The sequence below is a fragment of the Mustela erminea genome, chromosome 4 (assembly GCF_009829155.1).
Source record: "Mustela erminea isolate mMusErm1 chromosome 4, mMusErm1.Pri, whole genome shotgun sequence".
Taxonomy (NCBI): Eukaryota; Metazoa; Chordata; class Mammalia; order Carnivora; family Mustelidae; genus Mustela; species Mustela erminea.
Window position 1 is genome coordinate 85,829,773 of NC_045617.1, and position 18,639 is coordinate 85,848,411.

Genomic DNA, 18,639 nt, shown 5'->3' on the forward strand with positions numbered 1-18,639 from the left:
TTAGCTACTATATCATTATCAGTTTTTGATATAGAGTTCAATTCATTAGTTGCATAGAACATCCACTGCTCATCACATCACATGCCCTAATGCCCATCACTCAGTTTCCACTTCACCCACCTCCCTTTCCACAACCCTCAGTTTGTTTCCCAGAGTTAAGAGTCTTTCATGGTTTTTCTCCCTCTCTGATTTTTTCCCATTCAGTTTCCCTCCCTTCCCCTATGATCCTCTGTGCCATTTCTTAGATACCATATATAAGTGAAACTATATGATAATTGTCTTTCTCTGATTAACTTTGTTCACTTAGCATAATCCCCTCCATTTCCATCCATGTCAATATAAATGGTAGATACTCATCCTTTCTGATGGCTGAGTAATAGTCCATTGAGGGATTTATTCATTCAATAACCCTACAGGCTATTGTACAGACAGCAAGTTAGATTCAAGATGTACGGAGATGAATACAACATAGCCAGGGAAGACAGTCATATAAGCATATAATTGTGACAGTGCTGTAGGAATTACATAGACACACCTGACTACAAGATTCAGAGCTACTCACACTGCAAGGGGTGCAGGGGGAAGGTATCACAGTGATGATATTTTGAGTAGGATCTAAAAAATAGATAAAATTTCACCAGGTGGGATGGTAGGAGGTAGAAGGAAAGTTGCTCTAGGGGGGGAAGGTAGGGCAAGGAGTTAGAAACATGTAAGTGGTGAGAGTAGTTACTGAGTCAGTAAGACCAGAGGACAAGGACCCGTATGACGCAGAGCACATCTTGTTAAGATCGAGGCACCCTTTTATAGGTTGGATGTTTGTAGGAGGGCCGTTTACCTGCTCTTCATACTCTGTACATCAGAATGTGTTTGGAATTGCCATTTGGTATCTTTTAGATTCTGATCGCTATAACTATACCTTATTGGGTTAACTCGTTTATGTCCTCATAAAGATTATAAAAGTGATTGATTATGAATAACTAAACCTACCCTATGAAATAAAACTTACCTTGAGTTCATTATTATGTTAACATAACATGATATAAAATCAATTTCTGTCCTCTCTGAGTATTCACCATGTATCCTGCATGAAGAAATTACTATAAACCATTAGCTTAGGGTAGCATGGTCTATGTTCATTCCCTCTTTATTCATCTTGACCTTGCTCTGTTGTCACTACACCCTTTTATGTTCCATATGGATCCATGTTTGAATGGTCACTTTCTTCGGTCTGAACGCTGATACCCAATATAAAGAACTCCCAGGCTCTAATAGCAACTGTTCCTGATTAAGTCTCATTAACCACCTTTAGTGTAGGCTATGTTGCTCTTGTATTTATGGCAACATTGGCTTAACATTGGCTTAAGGAGTAGTGATGCCTCTCTTGCAGCCCTGTAGTTTGCAGATCTCCCTCAGATGTATTCCTCTTTGGATCTTTGTCCCATTGCTTTGTCCAGCTGCCCCCCTTCTTTCTGCTTATGGGTTTCTTTTTTCTATCTTACTATGAACCAATCTCCATGTGACAGAACTCTTGGTCTCTGGTGGCTCATGAGCTACACTGCTTACGTGTTCAGTAAGTTCAGTACTCTCAAGGAAAGTCCACTTACTCTCTTGGTCCCAAGTCCAAAGGAAACTTCAAAGGAAGAAATTAATTGGTTTTGCTTTGGTCAAGTGCTCCTTTATGGACTAATCAATGAACTGTTGCTGCAGAGATAGGTTCCACATGCATGGAGCTAGAGCGGGGTCATTTCTTAGTAGGGGGGGATATTGTTCCTAGAAGATGGGTGTTTTTCCAACTAGAGATACAATGTCAGATGTTACCTCAGAAATGGTGCTGTTGTCTAGGACAAGGGTTTAGGAACAGAATTTAAAAATTCAAGGTCTCCATTGGGAGAAATTATAACCATAATATTAAACGGAGTTGTCCTATTACCTTTAGTATTATCACATGTTATCATACTACTTTGCTTGACAATTTGGTGACTTTAATTTCTTGCCTGATTTTAGTTTTTCCAACAGTTGTTCCGGTTTCTGTTGATTAGGATGCTAAAATAGAGTAAGATCTAAAACAGATGCTAAAATAGAGTAGGATCCTAAAACAGAGTAGATCTGATCCTGAAGGACCCAATGAATTTGAGAAACAACTCTTTGCTGAATAATTTTTAAGAATGCTAGAAATTCTCATGCTCTTCACCACTTTGGATTAAAAATCCCCAAAATAGCTGTGAAAATGAAACTATTATATAGGCAAAATAACATATTAATCTAGTCTCTACCACAAATATTTTATTTGAGAAACTGGATAATAGATAATCATAGAATTCTCAAGGCGAATAGATTGGAAATCTTGAAATTCAACTACCTTATTTTATAGCTGGGGAAACTAAGGTCTGAAGAGCAGGTCAGACAGCTAGCTGGGGTCAGACAGCTAGCTGGGGACAGACTTAGGGGGAACAGATCAGATCAGGCCTTATCCCAGGGCTTTCAAATTTCCCTACAATGGTGTGCTCTTTCCTTCCGTCTCACTGCCTTCATTGGATGAATTAACCAGTTACTAGGCAGCCATTTGAAGGACAGGCCCAAGTCAAATATATTTTTGTAAGAAAAGAAAAACGTCTCACTATGGATATTGTCAGGTGCCTGTCAGACTCTGCAGTGAGAGATTCAGAGCAGATAAATTCTTCCCAGAAGTACTGGGTACCTGGGCAAGAGGGAGAAGAGACAGATGACTTTAGCATGAGAACCCTTCCAGAGCCTGGATAAAGGGGCAGGGGTCCCAGAGGAAGGATGAGTTTGAAAATAGAATCCAAACACAAATGAACGAGAACAAGTAAAAAACAAACCCACAAATATACAGGAGAAGGAATGAGAAAATGGGTATAAAAACATATATAGATGAAAAAATACAAATAATAGTGTATAGTTATGGTAATAACCTTTAAAATATCATTATAACTGACAAGTTTGTAGAAAAATACAAATTGAGCAAATTTTCCCAGAAAAGGTAGAAAAACCTGAATACACCAGTAATCGAGATGAGAAAAATTAGAAGTTTTTAAATTATGACCTCAGCAAAGACCCTGGGGTTGGATGACATTTTTAGTAAATCCTTTAAAAATTTTACATGTTTTATTCCATTTTAGAACAAAGAAAAAGAAGATATATTTTCCTCTTTATTTTAAGGGGATAGCATTATCTTGATATAAACAGACAAGATAGTAACTTTATAAAAGAAAAAACTACAGATTGACCCTACTTGTCAATATAAATGTAAGGATCTTAACTAAAAATGCAACCAAGAACAAATCATTATAATATTAAAAGAAATAACATGCAAAAAAAGTAATAATTTACTTTGACCAAAGTAGAAATGCATGGGCGAATATAGGAAGGATACAGTATTAAGAAATCTCATCACAACAATAAGTAAAAGGCTTTTCTTTAGGCTATCATATTATTACTTTGATAAATGCTAAAAAGACATTTTATAAAAATTTAGCATTTGTATTTGACTTCAAAGAAGTTGAAACAGAACACTTTTTAATATGATACTGAAGATGAACTTCAGACATCAACATTTTACTTACTGGTAAACAACTAGACACATTAAAGTCAGAAATAAGATAAAGATGTCTGCTATCACCCTATTATTTGGCATTGTTGTGGAAGAGGTAGCTAATGTATTGTAAGAACCATATATAAAAGATATAACTACTGGGAAGAAGGGACAAAAATCATCATTACTCTCAGGCAGTGTAATTGTCTAACTAAAAACGCAAAAGAATCAACTGAAAAACTATAAGATTTAACAGGACAGTTTGGTAAGGAGGCTGGTCACAAAATAAATATATAAAAAAATTAATGGCGCATTCTTGTAAAATAAAATGTAAAAATCCCCTTCACTATAGCAATAAAAATAAAACTAAGAAATAATTTTTAAAATACCTATTAGAAGAAAACTATAAAACTTTCTTAGAGGCATAAAAGTAGGAGAGAATAAATGGAGAGTTAAACCACATTCCCAGTGTAAAGACAGTATTGTAAAGATGTCAATAGTCTCTAAATTAATCTATAAATTGAATGCAAGTCTAATTGAATTTCTGTTCTAATTGGATAGTAGAGGGATCTTAGATCATCTAGAACAGTAAGGGAACAATGACAACCAAGAAAGCTTTGAAAAGGAAAAAGAATAATGGAGAGCAAGCACCACCAGATTTGTAAACCCTTATCAAATGGCAATATTTTAACCAGTATGGAACTGGCTCAGAGTAGATAAACAGATCAATGAAGCAAAAGAAAAGACCTCAAATTAGGCTCTACTATCTATAATAGCTGAGTCTATGATAAGATTCACATTTCAAATCAATGGAAGAAAAATGGATTAGTTAATAAACATTGTTGGGATAGCCAATTAACTTGAGGAAAAAGTAAGAATTTTATCTCACTTTAAACTCCAAAGTAAATTCTAGATTAATTAAGGTATAAAAGAAAAAAAGAATATATTGATATGATTGCGATAGCTAAGATTTTCTTAATCGTAATACCAGAATCCAAAACCAAGGCAGATAGTCTGACTGGGTGAAGTTTTGAAACTTCCATATGTCAAAGCACCATTAATAAAGCACAAAAGAGGATAACTTTGTGGGCTGGGAATTACAGCATTCCATTTCAGATAGAGACACTGGTTCCACTTGAGCCTATTACAATTCCTGATTCTCCCAAGCCGTGCTCTTTTATCCTCAGTCAGGCACCCTTGCAAAGTTTCTCTCTGTGACCCTGAGTTCATGAATAATCCCTAATATTGCATCATACAAACCCTCACAGAATCTCTGCCCATTAACCACACAGCGCCATTTAAATGGCGTGTATCCTGACAATTTCTTCTGTGGTTCCTGACATACTTCCTTCCTACCCCATAAATTTCTCCAGTCCCTTGTAGCCTGTTACAGCAGTTCCCAGGCTAGGCTCATTATTTACCCCATCACAGTGGCCCATTTTACTGAGGATCCAAGCTCATCCAGGAGAGCAGGGCTAAAGCATTTACTGCTTCACAGTGCCTCCACTGACTTCCTTTCTCAGTGCTGAGATGGCACCTTTAAAACTTGAAGAAATCAGGTCTACAAAAGCTAGTGTAAAAGTTAATTTCCAGGTCAACTAATCTTCAACAAAGCAGAAAAGTATATCCAATGGAAAAAAGACTATCTCTTCAACAAATGGTGTTGGGAAAATTGGACAGCCACATGTGTAGATGAATGAAACTGGACCATACACCAAAACTCAAACTGGACCATACACAAAAACTCTTACACCATACACAGAAACTAAAAAATGATTGAAAGATCTAAATGTGAGACAGGAATCCATCAAAATCCAAGAGGAGAACACAGGCAGCAACCTCTTTGACCTCAGCTGCAGCAAGTTCTTGCTAGACACATCTCCAAAGGCAAGGGAAACAAAGGCAAAAGTGAACTATTCGTACTTCATTGGGATAAAAAGTTTTTGCACAGCAAAGGAAATAGGCAACAAAACCAAAAGGCAACCTACAGAATGGGAGAAGATATTTACAAATGACATGTCTGGTTAGTATCCAAAACCTATAAAGAATTTCCCAAACTCAACATCCAAAAAACCAAAAAATTCATTCACAAAATGAGCAGAAGACATGAACAGGTATCTCTCCAAAGAAGACATATTAATGGCCAGTAAACACATGAAAAGATGCTCAACATCACTCATCATCAGGGAAATACAAATCAAAACCATAATAAGGTGCCACTTCACACCTGTCAGAAGGGCTAAAATTAACAACTCAGGATACAAGAGATGTTGATGAGGATGCAGAGAAAGGGGAATCCTCTTACACTGTTGACGGGAGTGCAAACCGGAGTAGCCACTCTGGAAAACAGTATGGAAGTTCCTCAAAATGTTAAAAATAGAATGACTCTATGACCTAGCAATTGTACTACTGGGTATTTATCCAAAGGATACAAAAATAGTGATTCGAAGGAGCCCATGCACCCCAATGTTTATAGCAGCAATGTCCACAGTAGCAAAACTATGGAAAGAGTCCAGACGTCCATCAACAGATGAATGCATAAAGAAGATTTGGTGTGTATGTATCTACAATGGAATATTACTTAGCCATCAAAAAGAAGGAAATCGGGTGCCTGGGTGGCTCAGTGGGTTAGGCCGCTGCCTTCAGCTCAGGTCATGATCTCAGGGTCCTGGGATCGAGTCCCGCATCAGGCTCTCTGCTCAGCAGGGAGCTTGCTTCCCTCTCTCTCTCTCTGCCTGCCTCTCTGTGTACTGTGATCTCTCTCTGTCAAATAAATAAATAAAATCTTTAAAAAAAAAAAAAAAAAAAAGAAGGAAATCGGGGCACCTGGGTGGTTCAGTGGGTTAAGCCACCGCCTTCAGCTCAGGTCATGATCCCAGGGTCTGGGATCGAGCCCCGCATCGGACTCTCTGCTCAGCAGGGAGCCTGCTTCCTCCTCTCTCTCTGCCTGCCTCTCTGCCCACTTGTGATCTCTGCCTGTCAAATAAATAAATAAAATCTTTAAAAAAAAAAAAAAAAAGAAGGAAATCTCGCCATTTGCAATGATGTGGATGGAACTAGAGGGCATTATGATAAGTGGAATAAGTCAGAGAAGAACAAATGCCATATGATTTTACTTACATGTGGAATTTTAGAAGCAAAACAGGTGAGCATAGGTGAAGGGAAAGAAAAATAAAAGAAAATGAAAGTAGAGAAGGAGGCAAACCAGAAGAGACTCTTTAACTATAGGAAACAAACTGAGGGTTGCTGGAGGGTGGGGAGATGGGAGGATGGGGTAACTGGGTGATGGACATTAAGGAAGGTCCGTGATGTGATGAGCGCTGAGTGTTCTATGCAACTGATAAACCACAAAATTCTACCTCTGTAACTAATAGTACAGTATATGTTAACTAAGTTGAATTTAAATAAAAAAATTTTTTAAAGTTAATTTCCAGTTCCAGTTTCACAAACATGATTCATAGACTTCTTCATTTAGTAAGTTCTTACTGCACAGCACAAGTGGGTTCTCTGCCTGGGACGACAGATTCACTAAAGAGCCTAAATACTGTATTCTCCCCCAGACTGTAATCCCACTTCCAATCTTGCGGCGGCCTCCACTTTCTCTTCACACCTCAGTTCCAAGGTGGTGATCTAGTCTAAGCAGTAGTTACCCCTGAATGTAGCCCTCCTGGGGCCGAATGGCCTTGAGTCCTATCTCAGAAAATGGACAGCCATGCAAACAAAACCAAAATGGACAGAAAGCACTGTAAGCCTGACATCTTAAAGGAATAAAAACCCAATTCCATTTTCACGGAAGCATTTGTGAAACCACCAAAGAGAGATTCTAATCAAAAAAAAAAAAAAAAAAAAAAAATACGGCAAAACTAAAAAAATCCTCTTTCCCTATAAATACCTGTGAGAGCATTGTCGCTGCCTCTCCCACTGTCAGCCTTTCTCCTCCTTACCTCCAAACACCCCCAGACTCTCTAAGAGCCCAGCCACATACCCTTTGTGTGGCTTTCCATGTGGTGCCTCCGGTTTCCGCCCCACCCATTTCTCTCATCAGCACAACCAAAGGCCACACGCCTGTTTGAATCACAAGAGGCCTTCTTAGAAGCCATGGAGTGAGGGTGGCTGTGACCATTCAGAAATGAATTTTTTGTCCCAATCCTGTTAACAAAATTATGTTTCATCGTAGTGATCTTTCTCCTATGTTACAGAATGCAGAACTATCTCAATGGGGCAAGGACAAGAGGTACACGCTCGAAAGCTGATTCAGATGTCCATGCAGCAGGTAGGTAACAAGGCTAGCTAGTGGCAGGGCATCCTTCTTCCTATGAGCCCTCTGGCCATCAGGTCTATCTCAGACCGCCACAGTGGTGGCTAAAGCATTCTGCCTGGGATGGTCCATCACAGTTTTCCATTTTTTTTAAATATATGCGTAGTCAGCCTTTGATTACCAATACATTTTAAACCTTAAGCTGGTTCCTCCTGACATCCCCACGGAAAGCTTCTTTTATTTTCCATAGTATAAACTCTAGCTTATTTTCACTAAATTCTTTATTCTTTTTTTAGTGTCAGGTAGACTGACTCCCTGGTCCTAAGAATGTAGCTCTAGCTGGAATTTTGCAATACATATTAATAGATAGTGCTTAAGAAGCGACAGACCAACACAGTTAAATTTCTATTTTCAGTTAAAGTCGGGCTTCTTTTTTTTTTTTTTTCATTAATGGGTAGTTTCAAACAAAAAACAAATATTTGAGGATGTTGTGTTTAAATATTGATAATAGTTTTTATTGAAAATTGCAAGCTGAATGGAATGCTGAGAAATGTTTTCCGTCACACCTAATAAATACACAGAACATTAATTTTCTAGGGATGCTTGGTAGATAGCAATTCCAGCTGTGATAAGAAATCACACTACTTATAAAAATAAAGGAAGATCTCAGTTTATGTTTAAGTGTTTGATCTCATAAGGTCTGAAGCAACTTTGGTGCCGCTTTTCCTTGGGAATTAATGACTAGAGAGGGTTAATGAGCTAAATCTCTGCTTGGTCCATCAGATTTTCAAGTTAGTCATTAATTCTCAAGTGCCTGAAGCCTTTTTCTTTGCCACTTAATTATATTTAATAATATATTGTATCTAATTTATATATATCAAGGCAGTTACATATAATTATTTTTACTTGGATCAAATGATTCCCTCCACTGAGTGATTTGACAGATTAACTCTGGACCTTAAATAATTCCTTCAATTTCCATGAATGAGAAACTTTTAAATTTTAATACTGCATTCACACTAACTTTATTTGGAATATGAGCTTTTATAAGTTTCATGTTCTCTTTCTCAAGGTGGGGTAAGTATTGATAATAATGACATTATGAGGGAAAAAACCCAATAGCCCAGGAACAGGTACAGCCACTTGGCCACATCATGGACCCCAGACAGAGGATGAAACTCACATTATTGAACAAAATGGGGAATGAGAGAGAAACTGGATCCATTATGGCGCCAGCTGACTCAACTTTAAGGTCCTTCCTCCTCCGCACACCCCAGCTGTCTAGGTCAAACTGTACCCTTTGCTGTTTAAGCCAGTCTGAGTTATAGTATCTCCCACAGTAGAAAGCATAATACATAATACATGTATTTACTGCACTCAGGGTTTTGTAGCTCTATTGATCTGATCTCGTTAATATAAAGGTATCAAAATGTTGTCAGATAAGAAACTCATAGAGCAGTGATGGTTCTGTGACTTATATATTGCTAACGATAGTTTTTTCAAGTATTAAAATAGTGCTTAATAAGTTGTGTGGTTTTGGAACTATATGGGAAGAGTGATGAGAATGATTAAGGCTTAGTATTCTTATAGCCCAAGTCACCACATGTATGGTGTCCAACTTTCAGGACGTAATATGCATCTCTCTTTGTGACTATGGATGATATGGTTTGGGGGTGAGTCCATTCGGATTCATTTTAGGATGAGTTTTTACAAATTCCAAAATACCTGTTCCCACCATTAGATGGTGCACACAGTATATTTACACAAGACTTCAAGTTTTAATTTCTGTTTCCTTCCGAATCAGAGATGGCAGAGTACAATTGTTTTGAACTCATTTGATTCCAGTCTTAACAAGTAGCAGAAGAAATGTTCATATTGACATATAATCATTTCATTAAAAACAGGTGCTCATGTATTTACATGCCCTAAATAGAGTGTCTTTTTTTTTAATTATACATTTTGTTAACATCATGGCAAAAAAGTTACAAGAAATTAATACAAAATCATTTTTGAATACAGGGTGGCTGGGTATTACTGCAAAATTGTCACCTTGGCCTAGAATTCATGGAAGAATTGCTAGAGACGTTAATTACCACCGAAGCCAATGATGACTCTTTCCGAGTGTGGATAACTACTGAGCCCCACAATCGATTTCCAATTACACTGCTTCAGGTTTGTTCCTGTGACATAGTGTCTTTCCCTTAAGAGTGATTTGAATGAAGATGGCATAGTGGCATTCCTGAAAGATGAAAACATGCCAGGGCTTTCAATCCAGCAGAGTCTCCAAGACCCTATACTCTTAACTGTCAAGATCTTGACTATAATCATCAATATTACATTAACTCCGCACAAGAGTTATAAGACTCAGTTCTAATTTATGGGGTTTCAGCTATGATGGACATTACTTTCGAATTTCGGCTGACATTTTATGTTGTCTAGGTATTGTCATTTCTACTTTATCCCTCGTCTAATTTATAAAAACAAAACCACTGTTTGCTTTTTACAACAGACTTCTCTTAAATTCACTAATGAGCCACCACAAGGCATGCGCGCTGGTTTGAAAAGAACATTTGCCGGAATTAATCAAGACCTTCTGGATATCAGTAACTTACCCATGTGGAAGCCGATGCTTTACACAGTGGCCTTTTTACACTCCACCGTGCAGGTAACTTCTGGCACAGTTTGCACCTTTAGGAGGATGTTAGTGATGCCCTCTTGTTTCTCTGCCACGCTGTCTGCTCTCCTCACCCTGCTTTTTCTGTCCTTCATGGCACTTTGCCCCACCTGGCATGGTATATATTCGTCTGTGTACTTAACGTGTCCCCTGTCCCTTCCCATGACAGTGTAAGACTCTTGAAGACAAAGACTGTCGTTTTGTAATTGCTGAATCCCCTCCGTCATAGCAATGTCTAGGGCATTGCCAGAGCTCAGTAAATATTTGTGAGGGGAACACGGGTTATTTATATAAGAATTTAGTTTTCAAAGTGCCTATGCCGGCCAGGGAGGGTGTGTGCACCTTCTCATGTAATACTAACCACTACGTTTCTCAAGATAAGATTATCACCATGTTCAAAATGAGGAAATTGATGGATAAGATGTCCAGATGCATGAATAAATGAATGAAGATAGTAGTACTTTGAAATAGACACCAGAACAGGAACGTCAGCTATTTGCTAGTGATTTTTACTAAGCTATTCTACTATTCTAATATTTTACTAAACTATTCTACTAAATAGTAGATTATTTAACCAGTGTGACTCCAAAGCTTGTGATTTTCCTCAAGCATTCAGGAGTTTATGCCCTGGACTGTCCTAAGTAACAGGAGAACTTTGTTAAACTAGACACAGGGACAATAGAGCCCCAGCCCCAGTAGGCTGGGGCTTTCAGTGTGTGAAAAACAAATGAACTGCATCTCCAGAAAAATAAAATAAAATAAAAATGAGGATATTGAGGCTCAGAAAGATTAAGTTCATAAGCAGTAGATCTAGGGGTCGAGTCTAACACTTCTGCCTCGCATGGTAGTACGTTTTGAGCCCACCAGTGAAAGCAGTGCTGATATTGGGAGGGACAGTGGCTATCTGTCATTTTCTTTTACCAGGCACTTGTGTATTTGCTTTTATTATACACTTCTATATTAATGTAGTAATTTTATAGCTCCACAACCACTTGTCTATGGGATATTTTCATTTTGTTATTGCTTTGTTCTACATTTGACTTTGTATTTTGTTCTGTTTTTTTTTTTAATGCTATATGAGTTACCATACAGTACATCATTAGTTTTTTGATGTAGTGTTCCATGATTCATTGTTTGCATGTAACACCCAGTATTTCAAAGCTGTATAAGTTTAATGTACTTGATTGGCTCCTTCAGAGATAGAGATGGACAGAACGGGCTCCTTTAACACTTTTCACATCTCTTCCCCACCCACCCCGAGGCTGGAGTGAGGAAGGAATGAATGATGTGGCTGTGCCAGGAGCCGGGGTTTAGCTCTGCAGTGGCATGGAGAGCTTCATCTCCTCTCTCCCCATCCTGCCCAAGGGTGGGGGGAATTTGGTGCTCATCCCAGAACATATTCACCCTCAGGTTCCTTGTCCCTGCCACTTTACCAGGATCTCTGCTGCCCAGTGGGGATGGCTATGCAGAGGAGACAATTGTGCATCTCCTACCTATTGGTCCCCTAACCCTGAGAGAGTTAAAATCAGGTTAAACACTTTGAGGGTGGTTATTTTTACTAAGTCTGATTGTGGCCTTTGGATTGTAAATTATAGCTTTCAAGTCACTGAAGCCTATTTCATACATTCTTATCTGGGAATTATTTGCTTTGCTAGGCCTTATCATACTCTAATACAAATATTACTTTAACTCTGCTATTTAATTCACAATTCACAAATAATGTATTTTATGATTCTTTTCCCAGTAGTGATGATTCAACTCTTCTACCAGGCTTATCTTGGGGCGATGATTGGGGGTATTTTCCATATGGTCAGTGCGGTAGCCTGTCTTTCAGTGGCCATTAACAAAGTGTGACACAGAGGAACCACAACAGGGCCATGGACCAGTCATGGGGCTAAGGTGTGCTTGCACTTGACATGACATGTATTTGGGTTAAAACAGAAAAACTCTCCATTGCTTGGGCCATGAAAATAGGAGGTCCAATGTCTTTTAAAATCCAGCCATCATGTGCTGGAAAGAACACCTCATTGAGGACCAAGAGGCTGGGACATTAGACTCACCGTGAAATCAGTTAGCTGTGTAAGGATAGTTTCCTATCTGTGTGTTTTGAAGCAGAAGGAGGTGCCCTTTCAAGTTTTTTTCCCCATTTCTAAAACCCTGTTATCAAGTTCTATGACTACACAGGGAGCATGGATAATTCAATCATGGTTTCCTCTGTTCTGTTTTCATCATTAGCAGAAATACTTACTGTGATAGTGCCTAAATATTTTCTTTTACTTGTTAGGATAGAGCTGGCTTGAGAGGAAAACCCAGCATTCTTGAGGAGCCTGTGGTCCTGGACCAGCAGCATCCCTGTGACCCGGGAGGTTGTAAGGGAGCTTGTAAGAGATGAATTTTGAGCCCCACCCCAGACCTGCTGAATCAGAATCTGCATTATAATAAGATGCCCAAGAACTCATGTGTGTTCTAAAGTTGGAAGTGCAGTCACTGCTCAAAGGATATTTTCATTTTGTTATTGCTTTGTTGTTGCTCTGGGTTGGAGTGGTTGTGACTTAAATTTCTCTAGTGTTGGACATAATAGCCAAACACCTGATTTGTTAACTGATTAATTGATTCCTCCAAATTTAACATAGATATCACTTGCTCTATGCAAATATGAGGTATATATACTTGTGCTTACAGAGACAGACAAAAAGAACAAGGAATTGGGTCATGTCACATAATCTGAAGCTTTAGGCCTGGGGAAGAGTTCATGCTGGAGCCCATCACCCCTCAGAATACAGAGCCTGGTAGTGAAACAGAGATCAAATGCGAGAGCTGTGTGACACCCCCCCCATGTAATTCCCTTACTGAATTGAAGTTTGGCCTCATGTCATCAACTCATCCCCACGCAAGGGCATCATGTGTTGTGTGAACCTCACTCGTCACAGAGAACTAAATGAATACCCCTCCTCTCCTATAAGAAGGAGAAGTAGACTTGGATGGTCAAGAGTGGTACAGTAAAGAGTGTGGTCTGTTTTGTGATTGAGGTAAGAGCAGGTTTACCCAGTAGATGGGGGCCCTGGGTGCTTCCATGGGAACTGCAGAGACATACAGACCAATCTACATTGAGTTCTTTCCTCAGTCTCCCTTGGGCTTCCCTCCCCTCTCCACCAGGAGCTTACCAACCACAGAGGCCAGGAAGTTACAACAGCAACAGCACTCTGACTGCAATCAAGTGATGTCTCTGCCGTAACCAGCCAGCCCTCCTGCCTTTCCCATGGGAACCCACCACCATCCCCAGCATCCTAGTGGATGCCTTGGCCACTACTCCCTGACGACATATCCACCTCCTCTTGGAGCTTTGTCTCAATGGGATCTTCCTTCTGGCCTTATCATCATCTCTCTATGGTTTCCCAGAAATTCCAGTGCAGCGCTATTTTGGGTTTCAGAGCAAGGTTATATTCACCCTTCAGAATCCCAATTTTAAAATATCTTCCTCCAAAGTCTTGGTCTTTTGAAACACAGTAATTACATTTGTGTTGTCCTCCCAGTACCTCCTGCAGAATGTCAGAACAGCACCTTCTGGTGGTCAGTGTTCCATCCTTTGATGGTCCGTGTGCCACCCTCTGTTTGAACAATGCATTGGACCGAGGGAGTATCTAACACAGTCATTGCCTGGTTCTCAGTCATTGCCTGGGCCCCAGAATCCCTGGGAGCAGGCAGCAAGGTGGGCTGCTCAGTCCTTCTTAAAACCTCTGAAGTGATTCTAATACCAACAAGAATTAGGAATAACTGCCAAATATCCATTGTCCTTAAGACAGGAGTCCATCACTTTTATGTCCTTTCCATGGTTTGGAAATTGTCTCCTCCTCACCTTGTCTTGCCGAACTTGAGGCTTGCTTTTTGGGAATTTTCCAATGGGTTATGCACGAGTCTATGAGGTTTTTTGCTAAAGTCATTGATTAGGCCCTCTCGGGGCTTGCAGTGGCAGATGCAGACGTGCATATTTTATCCTGGCCCTTAAAAATAATTAAATATTTAATGAAAATGGCCCTATCAAATAGGATTCAGGGAATTCCATGGTCAGCAGATTTTCTTTCCAAAAAGTCTCCTACATCTTGTTTTCTTTCTCAAGTTTGAGCCTTGACAAGATTACCTTCAAGTTTAATAGTGCATATGAAAGTCTTGCTTTGGGGAAGAATGACTACAAAGTTCTTAGTTTAAATGTCTTTAGAGGACCCCAGATGGCTGAGGTGGTTGGGCATTTGCTCTTCAGCTCAGGTCATGATCCCAGGATCCTGGGATTGAGTCCTGCATGGGCCTCTCTGTTCAGCGGGGAGGCTTGCTTCTCCCTCTGCCTGCTGTTCTCCGCTGCTTGTACTGTTTCTCATGGTCTCTCTCTAATAGATAAATAAAATCTTTTAAAAAAGTCTTCAGAATAATTTCAATAATATGATACAGGTCTAGAGAAAGATCTTTTACATTTTGCTTAACGGTTTTTTGCAGGGGTTCTGGCCATTTCTGTTCGTTATTTCTACCTTTTAAAATTTCCCTTGTGTTGTGTAGTATGAATTGCATTTTTCATTTTATGTTAGTTCCAGTAATTGAATAAAACAGGATGTGATGCTCCAAAGAGAGCCTTGTTTTGAAGATGCAGCTGAAGTGATTCTGTCTTGGGGGAGATGGGCTCATTGGGCTGAGGTAGAATCCAACATAAAATTGGAAATGGCTTTGACATCATTAAGATGAGCAACTTGTCTTCAGCATCCAAAGGAGGATTCCAAGTTTTCCGTATTTCACTAGTAGTTCTCTGTCTAGTTGATTCTTTGGAATACAAGAAGGAACCATATTGGTCAAATTCGGTAAAGAGTAGACTAGTTTTCTTAAAATCACCACTCTCCAACTTAGTAATGAATAATAACTCCCTACCGTTGAATCAGGTTTTCGCTCTCTATCCTGACATTCATATCTGTCTTGTGTTTTACCCCTGAATCATCACATGAGCGTGTAGTTCTAGCTACTCACCCGAGGTCACTCTCTGCTGCAGTAAAACCATTTACCTGCAGCCTCTTGCTAGAAAAATCGGGAGATTTGTGTTTCTGTCTTTGTCATAGCCTTCACCAAGCCCGGAAGTCTTTTCTCCCTCCTTTTAAAAGACCACCTTCAGGGGGGAAAAAAAAAAACAACGGAGCAAAATATATATATAAAGTAAACATGAAAAATGTATATTTATATTCTGACAATAAATTTTATATATTCATAAAGCAATATGTACGTTAAGTTTAAAGAATCTGAATAATTAAATAAAATGCAAATGGTTGCAGGAAATTAAAAAAAAAAAAGACCACCTTCGGTTTCATTCTTCCCACAAGCCTCTGACTGAATGTCCTCTTCAGGCTTATCATTTGTTAAATTTTGATAATTAATTATAGTCACCATCACATTGTCCTCTCCTTGTTTCTAAGTTTTATTTTCTCAACTGGATTAAAACTTCTTTAAAATACATTGATTTTAATATTTTTCCATTGTCTCACATAAGACTCATTCCATAGTTTCAAAAATACTAAAGTATTAAAATACTAAAGACTGAAGAGATTAAGTATTCCCAATATTCCAAATTCTAGCAAAGCAGCCTGCTTTTGATATTCCAGATGTGTTAGTTCTTCTCCCGAGGGTTTGAGTCTATGATCTGACAGAATTTCAAGGTGATAATTCAGGGTACTTTCTTTATTTTTTTATTTTCATTTATTTATTTATTTATTTACTTTCTTTATTGTCACTTAAAGAGATCAGTGAATACCAAAAAAAGTTACAAGAAAATGAATTTACTTCATTTGTAAAGAAAAGTCACCCTCCCAAGATTTTGTCTTTTGTTTTTTCCGAGATAAGCTAAATAGCCTATGACTTTAGTGAACCTAAAAAGTAAATGCTTCAAATGAAATTTGAGAGTAAATAGCATTAAGTGAAACAAATCTCAGCATTATAGCAATTTTCAAAGATCATATTTTTAAGGAGCAGTGGAATTGCAACGGCTCAGTACATGTAAATGGAAGTGTTTCCATAGAGCCAATTTAAGCAGTTTTTGTAATTGGAAAGGAAGAATTATTTTCCATTCAGCCTCCTGTCTAATTGAATTGTAAATTTAAAAAATTAAGTCAAACATAGGTGAAACAATTTTAGAGTTGATTCTCTTTAAAAAAAAAAAATAGTGGAAAACATTTTCATTTCACCAGTAATTGGTTAGCTTCCTTCTTTTTGAAGGCTTCCAGGTACAAGAAATTCCAGAGGCTCAAGCCTTAGCTGAATGCATTTTCATGTTCATATCGCACAGGGTCTCCCAACTCACTCTTGGTCCAAAATAACTTGGAGGGAGATCACCTCAGTGTTTCTGAGATCCACTCCAGAAATTCTTTTGAATTTCTGTGTTAGCCTCAGAAATCACCCCCCTGAGGATGAGGAGAGTGCCTTTCATTCTGAAAATAATCAATAATCAATCTAGTGTTCATTTCAGAATCATAATCCTTTCCCCAAGAAAGCACAAAGGGGAGACAAAAATGGGAGACATGTTTCTCACTGTCAAGGTTCAAAGTCTGGTTATAGGACCAAATATTTCTACATGAAACAAACAAACAAAAAAACAACACATCACGGCAGCATGAATATTGAGACCAGGAAGTGGAAAGCCATCAAGAGAAACTGACACATTAAAGAGCCAGGGTTCTCCCGTGTGCACAGGGGATGATACTGCAGTCCTCTGCTTCTGTCAAGGCACCTCTGCTCCTTCTCACCTTCTCTGTGTTCAAGGTGGAAGATGGTGCTTCACAGCTCCCAAATTTAGAAGTCTCCCTACTTTAAGCTCTAACTAAGATAAATTCTAGATAGCAGTTCTGAACCCTAAGTTCAAATTCCTGGGAGGAGGAATCTGGTTTGGTCTTTCTTGGGCTGGCTGTCCACCTTCTGTCTAATTGATTAGCTAAGGGATGAGGATGGGAGTCACACCATTACAGATGTCTAATATCTGACAGCCTAATCTAAGGAAGCATGGGTTTACCTTCGGTCTTATTGAAAAGGAGACAACAGACCCAGAACAGAGTTACTTGTGCTAAGCCCACATTGTCAAACTGAAACTAATACATAACCTAACTGCAATTTCAACCTTCTCCAGGAGTGTGATTTTAACTAGTTAGTCTGGAATTTCCTGGTCAGCACTAGTGAGGTAGCCCCCTAATAGACCCCTTTCCCCCCCCAAGAAAGGTGACTTTGCCCAAAATAATCCTTTTTCTTACTTATGACTTCCTTGTGCCATCTCCTCTCTGCCTTTAAAAACCTTCCCTTTTTCTGTAGCTCTTTGGGGCTCCTTCCTATTTGCTAAATGGGATGCCTCCTGATTCATCAATCATTCAATAAAGCCATGGAGATCTTTAAGATTTACTTGGTTGAATTTTTATTTAATAGTCTGATCTCCCAGGGTCAGGACATCTGGACCCAAATTACCCAGATTAATTTTCATGTTTTACTTAATATTTTGAAAGCACATTCTGAAAATCAGTAATTAAACCTTCTTGCTTTCTGAATTTTTTTCTCTGCCCTGTGCATGAACTTGTCTAAACTAAAATTCATTTAGATTCTTTTAAATCGTGGTATTCATTAGGATCTAAAGCATGGAGCAGTTATAGTAAGAAGTATCAGAATGACTTGTAAAAACAGTGTGGGAGTGTGTGGTATGTGTGTGTGTGTGTTAAGAAAGGCAGAAGAGAGAAAGAAAAGTTAGTATATATTTAGAGGTAGAGAAGTAGAATTATACCTTTCTATAGATGTTTTGGGATTCTACTCTCCCCATGGATTCTCACCTCGACCACTAGGGTCAAAGGGCTAGGAGCTAAACCCAAGTAAATAATTGGACCTCCCTTAGAGACTGGTTGTGTGCTGAGGCAGAGAAAGCTGATGGAGTAGTGATATTTGAGTTAATCTATGCGGTTCAATAGGTGATCAGAGCCTGGAGCTGCTGGTTCTAATGTGGTCTCCAGAATATGGAGGCAGTTGAATCATTTGATCTGAGCCCCTTTGGATTGTTTATGGGCAATCTGGCAGTTCCAAACAGTTAACTATATCCCATGGGAGAGAACAAATGAGGGCAATGTGCAAGTTTTAAGAAGAAATGTGTCTGAAAAA

At 38.8% G+C, this 18,639-nt stretch overlaps 1 protein-coding gene across 6 annotated transcripts in view; it reads left to right on the plus strand.

Annotated features, from left to right (window-relative positions):
• DNAH8 (dynein axonemal heavy chain 8) overlaps nucleotides 1–18,639 on the plus strand; it is a 342,799-nt gene that overhangs the window by 263,814 nt on the left and 60,346 nt on the right. For all 6 annotated transcript variants that reach the window (XM_032339820.1, XM_032339819.1, XM_032339821.1 and 3 more), the window contains 3 exons: nucleotides 7,753–7,826; nucleotides 9,831–9,983; nucleotides 10,321–10,476. In XM_032339820.1, coding sequence (XP_032195711.1) covers nucleotides 7,753–7,826; nucleotides 9,831–9,983; nucleotides 10,321–10,476 — 383 coding nt within the window. The remainder of the gene's footprint in view (nucleotides 1–7,752; nucleotides 7,827–9,830; nucleotides 9,984–10,320; nucleotides 10,477–18,639) is intronic.